Raw genomic sequence first — 19,320 nt, 5'->3', positions numbered from 1 at the left:
TCTCCAGTGGTATTTTTCTAGGGGGGAAAGGATGTTGGAACTGAACATGAACACTTCCCTTGTTCTCTTAGAATGGCAATGGCGCCCACCTGAGAGGTGTCAGAACTGAGTTCTGGCTAGAAAAAAACACTATAAGCAAATATACAGCATTTGCTGGCAAAATGAGACTTTTGTCATGAGTGCTTGTGTGAACAAAGAACAGACCTCATCTAGTTGCTAGTAATTATATATATATATATATATATATGTACACACACACCTTTATACACAATAACAAATTATATATATATTTTTAAAAATGGACCAAAACAGGTGTCTCCAGTTTACCAGGAGACACATTTTGATACAACAAAAAATCTTTACATTTGAGTCCAGGGCGCAAATTTATCAATCCCCCAGGAAAGGGGCTCATTCATCTGAATCCAGGTCACTGTCTCCTGCGATGGAATGGAAGTCTTCACTATCTTCCTCATCCTCCGACAGATGAACCTGACTTAACACACTAGGGCCGCGCCTCTGGTCCTCCTCTTCTTCCTCCTCCTCTTCCGAGACCTCATAACCTCCAATGCTGCTGAAGCTAGTATCTCGGGTGTTGGATTTGGGGTCTGGTTCCTCGTAGCTACCGTAACTGGAGAAAGAGAGAAATTTCACGGGGATGCTTTTGTTATTGTTCGTGCATGCCGAGCGCTTTACAGAAGAGAAACCATACGGTGAAGGGAAACACAAAAGTGTGACAGATTAGTGTTTACTTGGTGCTTTTCTGCATATTTTTAGCGTCATGAGTGCCGCAGGATCAGGCCATGGGTCCGTCTGGTGCAGCATCCAGTTTTCAGTGGCCTATCAGTTGCCCATGAGAAGCCCACAAGTGGGACTTGAGTACAATAGCACCCTCCCCACCTGTAATTCCGAACAGGTATCCAGAAACAGATTGCCTCTAGCAGTAGAACATAGACTTTTTTCTATTTTTTGTAAAGCATCTAAGCTGGTGGCCACCTCATTTGTGCACCAACCTTTGAGGTGTGCCTATGAGTGCAGGGTTTCCCAGACTTTGGTCTCCAGCAGCTCTTGGACTACAAATCTCATCGTCCCTAGCTAGCAGGACCAGTGGTCAGGGGTGATGGGGATTGTAGTCCAAAAACAGCTGGAGACCCAAACTTGGGAAACACTGCTCTGGTGCAAGCAATACCACCGTAACTCTAGCACTCGAGATTGCAACATTTGGGTTGCTGTCCTGGATGTGGTTATGCGATGTCTTGGGCAGAAGCCCAGAGACTGAACTCTGCTCAACTTTTTTTTTAAAATAAAAAAAAGCCTTTTAGAGACAGAACAAACCTTTCAAAGGCAGCTGAAACAGCAATGCATAGGTTTAAGCCTACATGGCAACAACAATGCTCTACACTTTGTAATTTTATGTATGTTTAAGAACTACTCCAAATACATTTTAAAAGGAAAGGAAAGGCTGAGATCCTGCCCATTACTAGCCCTATGAATCACATCTACAAAACCCGAGAGTTACTACTAAAGGATTGTTGATAGCATTTGATGATGTTACTTATCTGCTCACGGCATCACAGCAATTGAAAAACGGAATTGCTCTCAATGTTTTAGCTGCTGTGTTTTCTGATGGTTTTGGCTGGGGGTTTTGCTGGGCTTTCTCCCACTATGCAATTTCCCTCCCCAACCCCAGTTTTAACTGTGAATTGTATTCAGCCTTTTCATGTTTGAGCAACCAGCCCAGAGAACTTGGTTGGATGGATGGCACAGAAGTGCTCTAAGTCAGTCAACAGAAGAGCAGTAAAGAGCAGAGAGACCCGGGCCTCGTGAGGCTTTGCATGAGAGTCGTTTGAACTGGGCACGGCCAACCTGCATCCATGAGAGCCAAGCACTTGCTTACTGCCTCCAACAGCGTGCTTGTGTGTGGTCACCTGGCATTGCTGTCTTCCAGGGCATGCGATGTCTCTCCTCCAGCTCCCTCGTACGACATCATGCTTTCTTCGTTATCCATGCCCATCCGCGTATTCTCCTGAAGAACGTGAGGCTGCTTGGGTCTCACGGCACTGGACTCCACATCGGAATCGCTCCCGCTTTCACTGAGCTGAATAGCTGGGCAGAGAAAGGGTAGCCACATTGCAGTTACCCGGGCCTGATCTCCGCAACAGCATCTCTCAGGAGTTTAGCATTCTGGCTAAGCCGCAGTTCAGAAACTCTCTGCAGCTCAACAAGGCAACTAAGGCTGGGCAATGATGCATCAATATATCACCCCAAAAGTGGTTCGAAGTCCACATCGTGGTACTGGTTTCCTAAGATTTGGTATGGCAACATATTGCAAATCACAATGTGTGTCCGCGCTATGTAAAATAAGCACGCTGTGGGGGAAACTGAAGGATCTTTCCTCCTGTCTCCCCTTCTGTGTGTGTACATGCGAGTGTCTGTGTCTTCTTTCTTTTTCTTCCCTGCCACCCTGCTCACTGGCAGAAGAAAATAAAGTGGTGCCTTGGTTTAAGAACAGCTTACTGCAGGGGTAGGCAAACTAAGGCCCGTGGGCCGGATCCGGCCCAATTACCTCAATCTGGCCCGCAGATGGTCCGGGAATCAGTGTTTTTTTACATGAGTAGAATGTGTCCTTTTATTTAAAATGCATCTCTGGGTTGTTTGTGGGGCCTGCCTGGTGTTTTTACATGAGTTATTTGTGGGGCATAGGAATTCGTTCCATTCCCCCCCCCAAAAAAAATATATAGTCCAGCCCACTACAAGGCCTGAGGGACGGTGGACCAGCCAATGAAAAAGGTTGCTGACGCCTGGCTTGGTGTATGAACAACTTGGATTAAGAACGCTGTAAATCCAGAAGTAGATGTTTGGGTTTGTGAACTTTGCCTTGGAAGCAGAACATGTTCCGCTTCCTGTTGAGCGTGTTCCATTTGTAAATTGAGTCCCCCGCTGCTATGGGAAAGCACGCCTTGGTTTAAGAACGCTTTGGTTTAAGAACGGACTTCCCCCAGCCTGGAAGCCACACTCACTTGTAGCCGGTCTTCTGGGGTCCACTCGCCAGCGTGAATCTTCGAGCATACTAACTTTTTGCCATGTTATGTCGTTTGCACCCTAAGGCTTTCCCAAAATGCAAGTTTAATTTAAGCTCCTCGGCAAGGGAAGGAAACGGCTTCATTATACACCTTTAGGTGCCAAGCAAAAAACATTCCTCTTTAACAAGGCTTTTGGTGGAGCGAAATCCAAAGCCCTTTTAAAATGTGTCGGGGAGGGTAGGGTTATTGGGGTGGGTTTCGTTTTTATTACGTATTTTGTTGCATTTTTATATTGTGGGTTGCCCCAAGACATGCGGGGTATAGGGTGGTATAAAATTTAATTAATAAAAATCATAATAATAGAAGACAAAGGTTATATTCCCATGAAGGAAAGTGGTGGGGAAGCAGATACTGGCAACTGGCAGAGCCAAAGCTGGAAGTTTTTTTGGGGGGGGGGCATCCATCCCTCCACATGTAGTCATTTCAGTCACCTTTCCACTTAGCTCTTCCCCAGCCCCCACTGCATAACTGTTTGCCCCCTTTTCTACTCCCCCCCCCTAAACCTAGTTGTCATGTAGCGAGGACAATTTTCAAGGAGCATTATCCCTCCCCTCCTTTCTGCCCCCTCCCAAAAGAAGCCCCCACCAGCAGCAGCACAGCAATTAGGCTCAGGATATAGAGAGAGATGGACCCATCACCTGACTTGGGCCCTGCTGTGTAAAGACGGACAACTTACACATGAAAGGGTTGTCGCCTTCCTCGTCGCTGCCGTCATCATCCTCTCCGTCTGACATGAGCAAGTCCTCGTAAAGAACGCTGGCTTGAGGCTGCTGCGCCGAGCCTTCTTCCTCGTCGGCCAGGTCTCCATCACCATCTTCCACTTCCTGTCAGGGCAGAACAGCCAGTGGTAAAAAAGAGGGGGGGCAGCTGCCAGCTGTGGCATCTCTCTACCCGCGGACGTCCCTCACCGGCAAGGCCGTCTCTTTCTAAAGAACAACGATGGGCCTGGCTTGCATTTCCAGCCACTGCTACCAACGTCCCTCAGAAGGGGCCCTGAGCTGCCGCAGCTTCTGCCGCGAGGGCAGAAGTTCAACCCACAAACTAGGGATGGGATCAAAGATACTCACTGGGGCTGGAGTCTTAGGTTTCCCATCCTCATCCTCCTCATCAAACCCTTCAATATCTACGTCAGAGTCTTCCTCGCCCAGCCTACCTCGGCCCTGCCGCATCTGAGTGGGGAACAGAGACAACACGGTTGAGGAAGGGTACAGGCACTCTGAAGCAGGCCGCAGCGGAGGGGCTTGCGGCACTTCCTGCCCGTCCCTAAGCTCTTACTTCTGAAATGCCTTCCTATGCTCCCCCCACGGCTTTGCACCTCCAGGACTTGCTCAGGATATCAAGCCAAAGCGCACAGGGCCTCTTAAGAAGCTAGCAAACAGCATTTCCTTTACTCCAGCTCCACTGCCCTCTCTCTCCCCAAGAGCAGAGAGCCACCTTCCTGCAATGGCAGAAACCCATTTCGCAGGGCAACCTGGGTTCAAAACCCACAGCTGCAAACCGATACCCTGCTTCTGCTATACCAGAACATCCTCTGGTAAACGGGTGAAGACAGTTCTGTCCCAGCCCTGTACTTTTCTGCAACGCACGCTTCATGTTTACACAGCCCCTTGCCCTTTTCTTTCCCCTCCTGCTACAAATCACACCACATTTAGGCCCAACGCATAAAAAAAACCTGCACAAAATGTATTTATCCCCAGTTAAATGGCCCAGAGCATGCGTCCCATCCCTTATCTCCAATAAATGCCTCTTCCCCCATTTGCCTACAATACAGGCATCCTGCAATCAGAACCTCCACAATATAATTCTTCCAGATTTGTGGCATGCAGAGTTCTCATGCTGCGCTAAAACCAGGGGAGGACTTGATACCTGGTATTGCTGTAGCATATTGATGCTCAGCCCAGAAGGGCTGTTGCATTTATGAACTGCTTTGACACAGTTTCCACTTGAAAAGGGTAAGGGCTAAACCGTGGCCCTTCTACGCCTTGTGGACCATTGGCTTTTATTTTATCCATTCTTTGTGTCTATTCATAAAATAAGAACACCAAGCCCTTTCCCAAGGTGTCTTGGAGCTAATGGGCTACCCCCTCCACAGTCCCAGCTATTCTGATTTTATTGAAAATCTTTACAACAAAGCCTCCTCCCACAGCTCTGTCCCCATTTCTTTGACCAGGAATTAACGATGGTGCCAAATTATATCCGTCTTGATACCGCATGCCCTGTTACAAACTTTCCGTGCAGCTTCTGCCACAGGGAAAGCTTTAACCCCTCTCTCCCCTGCCTTTTCCCAGTAGATATTTTTGCCCTCTCTGCTTCCAGATTTTTCTGACCTGTATTCCCTGCTTCTCAGGGGTGGTTGTGGGAATATCCAAAGCAGACAGGATGCTCTCATCTTGGTAGACCGAGGCATCGTGGGACATGCTGAGAGAAGTGTTGGTGTCATACAGATCTGGCGGCTGGAGTACGTTTGAAAAGAAGAAATCAGAATTTCTTAGCAGTTTGGTAATGGCTCCTGCCCTCCTTTACTGACTGTGGTTCTCTCTATAGAAACTGGCTGGAGATTTCAGCCCTTTCTCATGGGGAAAACCCAGAAGCCATAGGGAAACGGGTAACAGATTCCAATATGCAACATGCACAGGGGAAGTGCCCAAAGGTCGGGCAGGGGGGCGAAATAGGAGCCAACTGCTATGGAAGCAAGTGTTGTATGCTACCTGGTTTCAGACACAAAAAGCTTATATGGAGTTCAGTAGAAGGAAACTGACAGCAACAACCCTTGACAGAAGGAAAAGAGGGCAGGATAGAGAGGACAGAAGGGATGGGGCAATTGACTCAACCTGCAATGCACTGTCTGTTGGTCAACCCAACACCCAATTTGGCCATGCTGCAAGGAAGCAGGAGGGCTGCTAGGCCACTGCAAATTAGAGCAGGTGCCTCTATTGCGCTTGGCCAAGGTACAGAAATGGACCTTGTACAAGGGTGCTTGGGAGTTTGGTGACAGCTCCTTGCAAGCACAAAGTTTAGTTGAATCCAGCCCATGAAATCCGGCCACCTTCTAAAGTCTCATCAGGATAACACCAGAAGCTGACTTACAGTAGTAGGTCAGAATATCTGTCCATCTAGACAAGTGTTTCCCAACCTTGGGTGTCCAGCTGTTATCAGACTACAATTCCCATCATCCCTGACAACTGGTCTTGTTAAGCAAGGGATGGAGGGAACTGTAGTCCAAAAACAACTGGAGACCCTAGGTTGGGAAACGCTGTGTAACAAAACCACTGGGTCCACTCCAGCTGGTCTTAGTTGCAGAGTAGGGCTGGGCGATATTAGGCTTTCAACATCATGCTTTATCACCAACCAAACATTGATGTTGAGAAAAGCTGTGTTGGCCCCAGTCCTTCAGGCGCCGAGTGAAACTCTTGCAGTTCTCACTGCGGAAGCTGAGGCTCTTTCACCCCAGGGCCTTGCAGGTCGGGGCCAATGCAGCAGGCCCAAGCCCGCTGCTCGGCTGTGGGGGGAGGCTCCTGCCCCGACAGCTGAGCGAGCCAGACCACAGCCCAAGACGAAGGGAGCCCTGACAGGCTCGGACCACAGAGCTCTTTCACTGGCAAGAGGAAGGGGGCAGGCAAGCAAGCTCCTTCTCCTTGGAGAAAGCTGCTTGCTTGCCCGCCCCGCCCCACAGCTGAGGGAGCCCAAATCCTTCTCCTGCTTGCACAGCTGACGGAGCGGGAGCAGTTTAATGGTGCCCCCCTTGGGCGATGGCTCGTGCGAACCGGTGGCAGCTCCGTAAAACTGCTTGGCTGAGGCGAGGGCAGCTGCGCTCTCTGCAGCCAAACAGTTTAAAGACGCGGAGAGGAAGAAACAAGTTGTACTGGCGCCTTGTTTCTCCCTCTCCACTGGCACAAGGGACCGACAGCGGCAGTTTCACTCGGTGGCATATCGCTGGTGAAACCGCTGTGGCTCCCAAGTCCCAAGCAATTTAGTGCTTCTGGCGCATGCGCACAGGTTACAGACACGCCAAACCCAGAAGTAACCTGAAAAGAAGCAACATGAAGCAAGACGTATCATGAGGTATGACTGTATCAATATATCGCCCAGGTCTACTGCAGAGATATGTCCCATCAGCTGCTATCTGAGCCCCGCCCCCGCTTTTTTAAAAAACTGGGGGTGCCAGGGACTGAACAATGTGAAAGGGATAGCACAGGCATCCCCAAACTTTGGCCCTCCAGATGTTTTGGACTACAATTCCCATCTTCCCCAGCCACTGGTCCTGTTAGCTAGGGATCATGGGAGTTGTAGGCCAAAACATCTGGAGGGCCGCAGTTTGGGGATGCCTGGGATAGCAACTCACTAGCATGCTTTGCATGCCACCAGTTCCAGATTCAATCTCTGGCATCTTCAGTTTAAAAAACAGAGCAGGTGATAGGAGAAACTCCTTCCTGCTGGAGAGAACTGGTCTAGCTGAACAAGAGTCTCTCCGAAAGGCTCCTTCCAAACCAGACGCCTCCCGGCGCTACTAGGCCAAGCCTGTGGGCTCAGAAATCTAATAAAACAAAAACTTTACACAAGCATGTGCGATCTTCTGCTGCAGCCCCACCCCATGCTAGGGCCACAGCATTTGATAGCAGAAGGGGGTCCTGGAAAAAGCTTTGGCGGGAAGCCTCACCTGGGGAGTGTAAGGCCCCGGGGTCATTGGGTCAAGGCTTTCCAGATCTGCCTCCTCTAAGGCCGCTTCCTTGGCGGTGCAAATATCCCTCTCGAGCTGGGTCAGGTGCTCGTCATACTGAAGGAGCAAACAGAGAGAGAGAAAAGCATTTGCTGAGGGCTGCCGAGAATTCGGAACGGTCCTTGGCAGGCTCAGCTTGCTGGGCCACTTACCTCTGCCAGCGTCTGGTAGCAGATGTTCACAATCTCTTGGGCTGTTTTTGTGTATTGGCTGTCAGGCCCTGAAATGGGGAAAAAAAACAAAGGAACAACCCACATCTCCTTAGCGCTAGCCCGCTGGTACCTGAGCCCAGGAGAAAGCCACTAGTTCCACATGGCCCTCTTCATTTCACAGAAGCAGAGATCCCAGTTAAGTACTCCTTTTGCGATACACACCCAGAGCTTTCCAAAGCTTTGCCAGTGTGCAACTTTCAAGGACTCTTCTTTCCTGGGAAGTGGCTTCTCTCAGCCAGCCAGCCAGCCAGCCAAAATTTACAAGATCTCCTTGAGCTCTGGCCCTGTAGGACTCCTGAATCTGCTCTGCCCCACAGCACACTTAAATAGCCCTTGGGATTTAATTAAAAATCAATCCTCTCTTCCAGGGGCAGCTAATGTTTATTGGCTATCTTGTTAATCCTCCAGGGACGGTTTGCCTGTACAGTGGTACCTCTGGATGCGAACGAGATCTGTTTCGGAGCCCCGTACCCAACCAGAGCAGTACACAACCTGAAGCGCTGAATCTGCGCATGCTCGCCACGCGATTCGGCGCTTCTGCGCATGCGCGTGGCATTATTCGGAGCATCTGCGCGAATCACCGAACCCGGAAGTAACCCATTCCGGCACTTCCAGGTTCAGCGCGTTCGTAACCTGTGATGTACGCAACCTGCAGTGAACGTAACCAGAGGTATGACTGTAGTGGATGTGGGCTTTTGCACATTCTTGCACACACACCACACCAGGCATGCAGCTGCTCCCAACAGCTGGCTGGAAGGGGTTATCCCCCCCCCCTTCCCATGCATCAAATTATCAATCTAATGATGGGGGGTGGGGAGAATAAGTTACATCCCCACCAGGGCACTGGGCTGAGTGGAGGGAGTTAAAGCTTTCCACCTCCCCAGCTTTTGCTACTGTCACCAAAATTGATGGGATCTTGGAGGACAGAAAAATACATTGCTTTGGGGGAAGACAGATTAGAGCCCCGAGGCTTTGGAATAAGTTATCCCTCCTCTGTTCTGTTTGTGCCTACTCACAGAGTAGGATTGGGCCCCAGGAGCTAAAGAGGCGTAACACGAAAGCGCCCAGAAGGAAGAAGCAACTTTCATCAAGGGACCCAGCCACCTTTTAGGAAAAGAGACTTACTCATGTCTTCATGAGCAGATGTGGAGTCAGGCTCAGCTCTCGCCCTGAAAACTACACAAACATGAGTCAACGGGCTACAGATGCGGCACAGAGCTAACGGGGTCACTCACCATTGTATCTGATGCTGTTGGCAAGGATCAGGTTCACGTCATCCAGAAAGACTTCTCGGTTCTGGTATTTGTGTTTGGAAATATTCTAGAATGAACAGAGAGGAGGGCAAGGTGGGAGTGTAGAACTTTAAGGAGTCTAATAATAATAATTAATAATAATAATAATAATAATAATAATAATAATAATAATAATTTATTATTTATACCCCGCCCATCTGGCTGGGTTCCCCCAGCCACTCTGGGCGGCTTCCAACAAAATATTAAAATACAGAAATTCATAAAACATTAAAAGCTTCCCTAAACAGGGCTGCCTTGAGATGCCTTCTAAAGGTCTGGTAATTGTTGTTCTCTTTGACCTCTGGTGGGAGGGCATTCCACAGGGTGGGTGCCACTACCGAGAAGGCCCTCCGCCTGGTTCCCTGTAACTTGGCTTCTCGTAGCGAGGGAACCGCCAGAAGGCCCTCGGCACTGTGAAGTCTGTGTGAAGTCTTTGATCTTGGCCTGCAAAATGTCCTTTACCCCTCCGGGCCAACTAGGGGCCACTTCTTTCCTCACACCCCGTTGTAGGATCTCAGCATTCTGGGTATCCTTTCAAATGTGAAGCTGCGCACCCCCTGCTCAACAGGACCCAAGCCAGAGTTATCCAAAGCAGCACATGTCTCTGGGTTATTTATTTCTCCCCATGTGACTTTTTGGCCCCCAAATCAGCAGCTGATGGCTCGCCCTCAGCCCATATATTTCCATATTGAGGTTCTGTTCTCAGTACTTTATCTAATATTTAAAATACAGCCAGCCAGCCAGCTATCCTGGTCCTTTGCTTCGCTGCTAAGGGTTTGTTTATCTTATTTGACAAAACTTATGTGGTGCTCAGTTGTAAGAGAACCTCTAAGCAGTTTACAAAAGGCAGTTCTGAGAAGCTGCCAACGTAAAAGCACAGTACGCACCTTCCGGATTGTCTCTAGGTCCATCGGGCTGACAATGACTTTGTAATAATCGGGCACGAATTTCTTGTTTACAGGATGGTGGAAGGGCCAAGACTGCAAGCGACAAGAGGGCGAGAGAGATGATGAGCAAGCCACTCTTGCAGAGTGAACGGCATCCAGTTCTGGAAGCCCGCAATTTACACGGGATCTGTGTTGCAGGAGGAATCACGCCCAAAGCCAAAATCACATACAGTTGGAACACATTGGAGGCAATGGTGAGTAGGACTACCCAAGCCTTTTTTTTCCTGAATGCCCACTCCCTTTTATTTTATGGGTTTTTTTAATTGCCAAGCACATAAAGTCGAATGCACAGGTGTTAAATGGGCGCAAGCTGTGGGTTTCATGCATCTTCAGGATACACTGAAAGGCTTTTACAGAACACCTAGCTGAACCTAAAGGAAATGTTCAATTTCCTGCACCTGCCAGCAAATCCTAAATACTGTGGTGGTTTTCTTGCAGCACACCATTCTTGCTACACCATTTTAGCCAAACCCAAGTAAATACAGGGATAAGAATACTCCAGACTTTTTGGCTTAGAGAAAAAGGCAAGTAAGAGTTGGCATGATAAATATAGATATAGATATATAGATAGAGATATATGAAAATGAAATTTTGCACGGCGTGTAGAAATGTGGATAGAAAAAGGGCTTTCTCCCTCTCTCATAGCTCTAGAACTCAAGGGCATTGAGTGAAGCTGAATGTTGGAAGAAGAAAAAGAGTTTGGATTTGATATCCCGCTTTATCACTACCCTAAGGAGTCTCAAACCGGCTAACAATCTCCTTTCCCTTCCTCCCCCACAACAAACACTCTGTGAGGTGAGTGAGGCTGGGAGACTTCAGAGAAGTGTGACTGGCCCAAGGTCACCAAGCAGCTGCATGTGGAGGAGCAGGGACGCGAACCCGGTTCACCAGATTACGAGTCGACTGCTCCTAACCACTACACCACACTGGCAAAAGTCAAAGGGCCCCTGGATGGTTAAGTCCAGTCAAAGGCGACGATGGGGTTGCGGCGCTCATCTTGCTTTCAGGCTGAGGGAGCCGGCGTTTGTCCACAGAAAGCTTTCGGGTCATGTGGCCAGCACGACTAAACCACTGCTGGCGCAACAGAACACTGCGGTAGAAAGCAGAGCGCACGGAAATGCCGTTGGAGGAAGGAAAGTACTTCTACAGCAGGGGTGGCCAACTCCCGAGAGACTGTGATCTACTTTCAAAATTAAAATCTGGCAGTGATCTAGCCCCGTTTTTTAGGGGTTCAGGCCAAAGTTGTTGACCTTTTTATAGGGAGGATGACCCGTTTTATAGGGGTTCAGTGACTTTTTTGCAGCTCTTCTGGGGAGGGAAAAGACCCCTATTTGCGGGAGGAACAGAAGCAGCCACTAACCTTACAATTGCTAGCCAGATAACAGCCCCCGTTTCTAAGCTCCGGCTTCCCTTCTGCAACAACAGAGGCCGGCCCTGGGCTGAGGCCGGAAGGGGGCCAGCGATTGACCGCGATCTACAAAAACCTCGCAGGGATCCACCAGTAGATCGCGATCAAAGTGTTGGACATCCCTGTTCTACAGGAAGCATGTAGTTAAATTGGAACTTGCTCCCACGGGAGGCAGAGATGGCCACCAGGCCGTTAAAAAGAATTAGACAAATTCATAGGGGAGAGGGCTATTGATGGCCGCTAGCCAGGATGGCTATGCTCTGCCTTCCAGAGCTGGGGGCACCAATGCTTCCGAATGCCAGTTGCTGGAAACCACAGATGGGAACCACCACAATATGCCAGGGGCAGACCTACATCAGGAACAGCCATCATCTTCTGGGTGACAATGTTGTCCAGAATAAAAGAGAAGGCCACTTGGTCGTCGTCATCTAGTAGGGGGTTAATTGCCTTTTCCAAACGAGCCAGTTTATCTTCCTTCTGAAACGGCAGTAATGCGCACAGGTTTACGGCAACTCCTTTATAAATCCCCCCCAAAAAATCGTCTCCACACTAGAAAGGACCATAGCTCACTGGCAGAGTTCAATCCTTGGCATTTCCAGGTAGAAACGGGAATGACTCCTCCCTGAAACCTCGGAGAGTGGCTTTCACTGTGAGCAGTCCTGAGTTAGTTGCTAAGGCACAAGCAATCCCTCCCTCCACACCCTGACTTGCCTCTTTTAATTTTTGGTCACAGAGGTCCAGCATCGACTGAGAGATCTGGGTCAAAGAGTGCTTTGGGCCTGCAAACACACAACAGAAACATTTATTGTGGGATGCCGCTGTTGCGAGCTGCCTTGAGAACCTTGCTAGATCGAAAGGAGAATCACAAGTTTAAGATTCCATACAGCTAGGTTAGTCGCATCCCCCAGTGGCACACGGAGAGTGAACTCAAGATTCATCAAGAGTCTCAGGGAGCAACTCTCCCCTTTTGCAACCAGCTGGTGTCCCCCAGGTGTTTTGGAACTGCAACTCCCATCAGCCCAAGCCAATAAGGTCTGGGACTGATGGGAGTTGTAGTCCAAAAGATCTGGGACGGCATCAGATTGGCAAAGGCTTCCCTTTGGTGGGATGGAGACTGAGAAGCAGCAGGCAAAGCAAGCTGCTGGGGGATCACAGCACCAGAGAAAAGGAGCAGGTATCACAGCTTTTCCCAAGTAGTCCAGGAGGACTAGTTCAGTTCTAACTGAAAATCACCCAAAGCAAGGTAGGTGCCGGTCCTGCTGATAAATCGGACAAGGAGAGGAAAGGGAATCAGCCACACTGAAAGAAGAGGAAAATCAGGAAACTGCAAGAAGGAAATATGCTGGCAAGCTACAAATATGCAAGGCTGTAAGTCAAGGAAATAGCTGGACACCTAATGAAGATAGGACAAGCACACTTTAAAGCATAAAATGGGTTGCAACGTAAAGCAGGTGAGCACCAGAAGGAATTTCCTTGGTACCAGGCAGCCTTACCAATGAATACTTAAAAGCCACCCTTCGCCTCCTCAGAAAGAGCACCAGGCCACTGCCCCATTTGCCATGACTAGTATTTTAAGGCTGGGACACTTCATGCAAGGAGCTCAGTAGAAATGTTTGTTTCATTGTTTTTAAAAAAATAAAATAAAATAAAACTAATTAACCATCACCATTGTATGTGGCACTGTTCTTCACGATCAGCTCCACCTGCTCCCGGAATTCTTCGCGGGATGGGTAAAGGCGCTTGCGGACATTTTCGCGCAGGGTCTGCAGGTCCATTGGCTTAGTGATGATCTTGTAATAATCTTTGACGACCTTCCCGTTAACAGGCTGGTGGAAGGGATATGTCTGGGAGAAGCAGGGGAAAACCGGAAAGGAAGGTGAGCTTCCCTTTCTTTGCAATATCACTCCCTTAAGGTATCAGGGCTGGGTACAGCAACACAAAAGCATTCAAAACCCATTAAAAGCACTGCTTACCAGGCAGAGGGCAGAAAACAGCCTGCCTGCCTCCAAAAGGCTACCAGAGCCATTCCAAGCAAGCATCCTCCCTATGAGAAACGTTTTACACAATTCACCTTCGAGGGGGTTCTTGGTTTGTTTTTCTTACGTATTTTGTGTTCTCGTTTTCAACTTTTGTCTTGTGAACCCACCCTACAAGCTTTGGATGAAGGGCAGTTTGGAAAAGGACACCCTGTAGAAAAATCTCCTACAAAATCTCGTAAATCAGGGTTTCTCTTGTTCACGTACAACCAAGGAGCTAAGCCCTCCTGGTACCGTGTTTCTCCGAAAATAAGACACCGTCTTATATTTATTTTTCCTCAAAACCCCCCCATGGAGGCTTATTTTCAGGGGATGTCTTATTTTTTATTACATGTCCAGCCTAGCCTCTTCCTTGGCGCCCTCCAGAACTGCGCCTATCACTATGTCTTATTTTCGGGGTATGGCTTATATTGCACAAATGCTTAGAAATTCTGCTACAGCTTATTTTATGGGTATGTCTTATTTTAGGAGAAACAGGGTATCTGGGAAGCAAAGAGCCGCCTTGCCTCTGCACGTAAGACACAACCAGAAGAGGCCAAAATCAAACCCCGCAGGGAAAGAGATCTTACATTGGGAAGATCTCGCATCTCGTTGATAATGCTTTCCAGGATAGAGGACAGGGTCACCATGGGGTCGGTGCGCCGCCGGTGGATGGATTTGTGAGGCCGCTGAAAGAGACAGAAGCGACACATTAAAGACCCTTCCAAGGTTTGCACAAAGATCTTCACAAGGAGCATCGCCAAGCATTCAGCCGGCCTCTGCTCTTTAGGGGAGGGATTGCCCTCTAGCTGCGGCCAGCTTGCAGCCTACTGGCCCTCTGACCGAGGATTGAAATAAGTCTTGTCTCCCTGCAACTGTCTCCCAGACGGACCGTGGGCAGGCGGAAGGAGCACGAAAGTCAGGGAAGGGCTCACGTTCAAGTAGTCGCAATGAACCGTGGTCCCGACGCGCCGTTTCTTCTTCGGTGGAAGCTGCTGTTTCGGGAACTTCAGCACTAAAGACTTCCTGCGAACTTCATCCGCGCTGCGAGGAGAGAGGAGAGAGACGTGAGCTGTAGCTTGCACCCCCCTCTTCCTTCGGTGCATCTAGCCGCCACTCTGGGAGGGACTGAGTCAACCACAAAGAGCACAACAAGAAGCCCGTTTACTCTTTCAGTGGGTCTAGTTTGTGGTCAAAGGAGCTGGAAGTTGAAGACCTGTAACCCCACCACGGGTCAGCTCACAAAACAGCCTGCTGTATCTTTAAGGTGCTACCAATTCTACCTTGTGCATCAGTCAGTCGCTGCTCCTGCTGCTATTAGTAATTTACGTTTAGTGACTTGCTATGAGCTGCTGCATGGTTATTTTAAAAGGATTATGTTATTTTATGGGTGTTTTGGATTCTTTTTACTTTACCTTGCTGGTTAACTGCCTTGCACCCTGTGCAATGGGTGGTATGTGAGCCATCTCTTCAGTTATCCAATGGTCTCTCTTTTGGGGAACAGCCTTGCCAAACAGACCCATGAGGCATTTTCACTGATGATCTTTGGGCAACGGCATTTCTTTTCTGCAAATCTTCTGACTGGCGGGTCACAGCATTTCATGGTTTTACCATTTATGGATTCATTGCTGAGCAAAACGTTTGAGCTAGACCAGGCATAGGAAAACTCAGCCCTCCAGATGTTTTTGGCCTACAACTCCCATGATCCCTGGGCTAACAGGACCAGTGGTCAGGGATGATGGGAATTGTAGTCCCAAAACATCTAGAGGGCAGAGTTTGCCTATGCCTGAGCTAGATGATCTAAAAGACCTCTTCAGACTAAGTACTACTTGGAACAGATCCACTAAAATTAACGAGCGTAAGTTAGGCATATTCATTCTTTGGGTCTGCTCTCAGTTATGATTAACACAGGAGACAACCTTACTGTTCTATTTAGGGTGGTTACGTGCCTGCCCAAAAGGGTGCCAGAAAGGAGCAGGGCAGAAGCAGAACGGGGAAATCCCCACTTACTGCAAAGGAACCCTAGGATAAGTGGCTTCCACAGGGGAGCAGCAGAAAGAATGTGATTGGTCAAGCGAGATGTGGACTCGAAAAGGTTAAAAACCACTGATGTAGGGGAAAGTTTTTCTCCTTTTCTGATAACACTAGAAATTGTGGTCATTCAATGAAGCTGAATGTTGGAAGATTTGGCACTTATTCCTGCAACACATAGTTAAACTATGGAATTTGCTCCCACAGGAGACCGTATGTAAGGGACAAAAGGTACAGAGACCCCCCTTCCATCCTGAGGAGTAGTTCCTCTACCAGCAGCAGCGCCAGTGGGGAGGGGGGAGAGTCCAGTGGGGAAGGAGGAAGTAGGGGACAGGGCTCTGGCAGGGTAGCAGAGCCTCTATTGCACGTGAGAGGAAGAGAGAGCGGGGGAAAGGGGGGAGAAGGAAAACAGGGAAAGGAGACCCTCTTTCCCTCCAGTTCTGGAATTACGCAGGAGGAAATGTGGAAGAAGATTTGGGGTGCCCAGACTCTTATGTTGGAAGAAAACGCGGGAAGCGCCATTCCAGGGTTCTGACCCAGACTGAGAACATGTATCCTGTACAGCTCTAGCACTGTAAATAGCCTGCACACAATAAAAGCATGAAAAGGCAACGGTTTGGAGAGTCGTTACTCTAGAGTAGTCGCAACGCCCCCTCTGTGACACCGTATGACGGTGGTGCTCTGTCAATGGCTACCAACCACAATGGCTATGACTTGCCTCCACGGTCAGAGCCAGTAATGCTTCTGAATAAAGGTAAAGGTAAAGGGACCCCTGACCATTAGGTCCAGTCGTGACCGACTCTGGGGTTGTGCGCTCATCTCGCATTATTGGCCGAGGGAGCCGGCGTACAGCTTCCAGGTCATGTGGCCAGCATGACAAAGCCGCTTCTGGCAAACCAGAGCAGCACATGGAAACGCCGTTTACCTTCCCGCTGTAGCGGTTCCTATTTATCTACTTGCATTTTGACGTGCTTTCGAACTGCTAGGTTGGCAGGAGCCACAGGGATTCGAACCGCCGACCTTCTGATCAGCAAGCCCTAGGCTCAGTGGTTTAACCACAGCGCCACCTGGGTCCTTAATGCTTCTGAATGCCAGATGCTAAAGATCAGAGGGGGGCAGACATGCTCTTGCGCTTGGGGGGCTTCCCACAGACATTTGGGTCCCCACTGTGAGATTAGGATGCTGGACTAGATGGGCCATGGCCCTGATCCAGCAGGCTCCCCTATCTGTCAGATGATGCCGAGCGCCTCTCACCTCTCGATGAGCTGCTTCCCCAAGACAATCTTGGTCCCCTCCACTTTGATCAGCTCCTCGTTATCGTTGGGGATGACGGTCTTCTCCAGCTCCTCCTCCTGCTCCTCCGTCATGGCAACGGGGTTGGAGGGCGGAGCGTTGGTTTGGTAGTAGAGGGGGCAGAATTTGTTGGTCCGCATGTGGCCAATGGCACCGCAAGCGCCACACTTTAACTGCAAGCAAAAGCAAAGGAGTGAAGGCTTAGCTCCAGAAGCAAAAAAAAAAGAGGGGGGGGAGTTCTCAAGGGACACAGTCAAGGCTTTCATCAGCTGCAGCAGCAGCAGCAGCAGCAACACAAAAGCAGCTTAAAGCTAAATTGTTTTACGTACTAAGTTGCATAGCTGCAGAATCCAGATTTAGGGGGAGGAAATCCCAGACAGGTAGACATGTAGCTAAAAAAAAATTAAAGAGTCTTGTGGCACGCTTAAAGACTAACAAATTTATTATGCTGTAATCTTTCGGGGATTCAAGCTCACCCTGTCAGTGACATGGATTTCTTAGCTGGAAGGTAGATAAAGGAGAGACTTTTAAGGTGGGAGCTGAATGGCAAGGAGATGCAAAAAAAAAACACTAGTCTGTGATAAACTAGAGTTGAAACTTATTAAAATTTCTGCTTTCTAACTGCCAACTTTCACCTAATGCTTCTGACAAAGGGGATTTGAGCCCACAAAATTTTATGCCTTAATAAAATGTGTTAGATCAGGCATCCCCAAACTGCGGCCCTCCAGATGTTTTGGCCTACAACTCCCATGATCCCTAGCTAACAGGACCTGTGGTTGGGGAAGATGGGAATTGTAGTCCAAAAATCTGGAGGGCCGAAGTTTGGGGATGCCTGTGTTAGACTTTAAGGTGCCACGGACCTCTAATTTTTTTTTAGCTGCATGGCTACTATTTTGGGATTTCTTTTAAAAAAAATTGATTCTGCAGCTATGCAATCTAAATTCAGCAAAGTCTCTCAACAGCAACTGAATTAAGCTGGGCTACATGTTTCCTTCCCTGCCGAATTTATTCTGCTTCTACTAGATATTGAAGAGAGGACAAGAACAGGATAACACCCCCAAGCAACACCTGCTAAGGCCTGCACTCTGGTTTCGGAGATGCTGCCACGCATGCTTGCTTGTTTTTCCTCCACAAACACAACAGCTGGACTAGTATTTTAAAATTTAAAGACCACAAGAGAAGGAGCCAAAGGCAGCCAAAGTTTTCAAGAGAGACGGCTTACCTTAAGGTCTGTCCGCTCCTTCATCTTCTTGGGCTTCTTCTCAGGAGGACCCTTCAGCTTCTCCTTCTCTTGGTTTCGTTTGAGCCGCCGCAGCTGCTCCTGGATCCGGCGCCTCTCTTTCCGCATCTCCTCCCGATGCTGCTCGTCAAAGAGGGCAAACTTCCGACTGGAAACACAAAGGCCTTTGGTCAACACAGCGGGGGAGGGACTTTGATGTTGCAGGACTCAAACTCCCATCATCCCAGACAAGTGGCTCTGCTGGCAAGCCCTGACGGGAGCTGTGTATAGCCAGCAACTTCCAGGTGACCACGGGTTTCCCTGGCCCAACGGTAGGGCCGGCCACTAAGCATTAAAGCACACAGATAAACAAAAACTAGGCATATGGCTTTTCAGATGTTGCTGGACTACAGCTCCCATCATCCTTGACCACTGGCTATGCCAGCTAGGGCTGATGGGATTTGGAGTCCAACAACATCTGATGGGGCCACAGGTTCCTCACCTCTGGACTACAATGTTGGCTGCTGCCCAATTTTATTCACTCTGCCTGACTCCTGGTGCTGGTTCCATATTTTCTTATTTGCTGTATCCCGGCCATGTATATTTTTAAATATTTTTTTCCCACGTAGAAAAAGGCACAAAGGCAGGATACAACTCTTTTTTTAAAGGAACAAATATAAATGCACTGCACATTTTCTGGCCTCTCACCGCTCTCCTTTGGCAAGGAGATTCCCACCCTACCAACATGTCACTCCCAAGAGGAGAGCAGCATCTCTGGAATGCCCTTACATGAACTCATCGTCCTTGGTTGTCCGTATCCTGCTGTAGGCATCGATGACTGAGGGCTTGCGGACCGTCTCGCACCTCACGTACTCCTTCCCGTCCTCGTCGCGGAAAGTGCGGTAGATTTTCAAGCGGCGGCCCGTGGCGGAGGAGTTCAGGCTGGTCACAGAAGCCGTGTCGTCATCTTTGTGAGAGCCTCCCAGGCTGCCAGGGGTGGAGGCTGCAAGGAAAAACAGGTGCTGCGTTGCCGAGGGGACAGCCAAAGCGGTGAGCTCTCCACACGGAAACCGAAATGCCTAGTGTCTCCAATATCCAATGGGAAG

At 49.0% G+C, this 19,320-nt stretch overlaps 1 protein-coding gene across 4 annotated transcripts in view; it reads right to left on the bottom strand.

The window, feature by feature from the left end:
* Positions 1-260: 260 nt before the first annotated feature.
* LOC118094330 (transcription initiation factor TFIID subunit 1) overlaps positions 261-19,320 on the bottom strand; it is a 41,261-nt gene continuing 22,201 nt past the window's right edge. For 2 of the 4 annotated variants that reach the window (XM_035134604.2, XM_035134607.2), the window contains exons 24-40: positions 19,004-19,217; positions 18,218-18,383; positions 16,957-17,168; positions 14,607-14,715; positions 14,262-14,360; positions 13,323-13,500; positions 12,368-12,435; positions 12,011-12,133; positions 10,189-10,281; positions 9,245-9,329; positions 7,950-8,017; positions 7,738-7,854; positions 5,408-5,533; positions 4,148-4,249; positions 3,757-3,904; positions 1,926-2,103; positions 261-628 (exon numbers count right to left, since the gene is read on the bottom strand). In XM_035134604.2, coding sequence (XP_034990495.1) covers positions 409-628; positions 1,926-2,103; positions 3,757-3,904; positions 4,148-4,249; positions 5,408-5,533; positions 7,738-7,854; positions 7,950-8,017; positions 9,245-9,329; positions 10,189-10,281; positions 12,011-12,133; positions 12,368-12,435; positions 13,323-13,500; positions 14,262-14,360; positions 14,607-14,715; positions 16,957-17,168; positions 18,218-18,383; positions 19,004-19,217 — 2,306 coding nt within the window. In that variant the 3' untranslated portion in view covers positions 261-408. The remainder of the gene's footprint in view (positions 629-1,925; positions 2,104-3,756; positions 3,905-4,147; positions 4,250-5,407; positions 5,534-7,737; positions 7,855-7,949; positions 8,018-9,244; positions 9,330-10,188; positions 10,282-12,010; positions 12,134-12,367; positions 12,436-13,322; positions 13,501-14,261; positions 14,361-14,606; positions 14,716-16,956; positions 17,169-18,217; positions 18,384-19,003; positions 19,218-19,320) is intronic. The other 2 variants (XM_035134608.2, XM_035134611.2) reach the window with 1 other exon arrangement.

The sequence above is a fragment of the Zootoca vivipara genome, chromosome 13 (genome assembly GCF_963506605.1).
Source record: "Zootoca vivipara chromosome 13, rZooViv1.1, whole genome shotgun sequence".
NCBI lineage: Eukaryota > Metazoa > Chordata > Lepidosauria > Squamata > Lacertidae > Zootoca > Zootoca vivipara.
The sequence above is the reverse complement of the archived record's forward strand: the minus strand, read 5'-3'. Positions and strand labels throughout refer to the sequence as shown.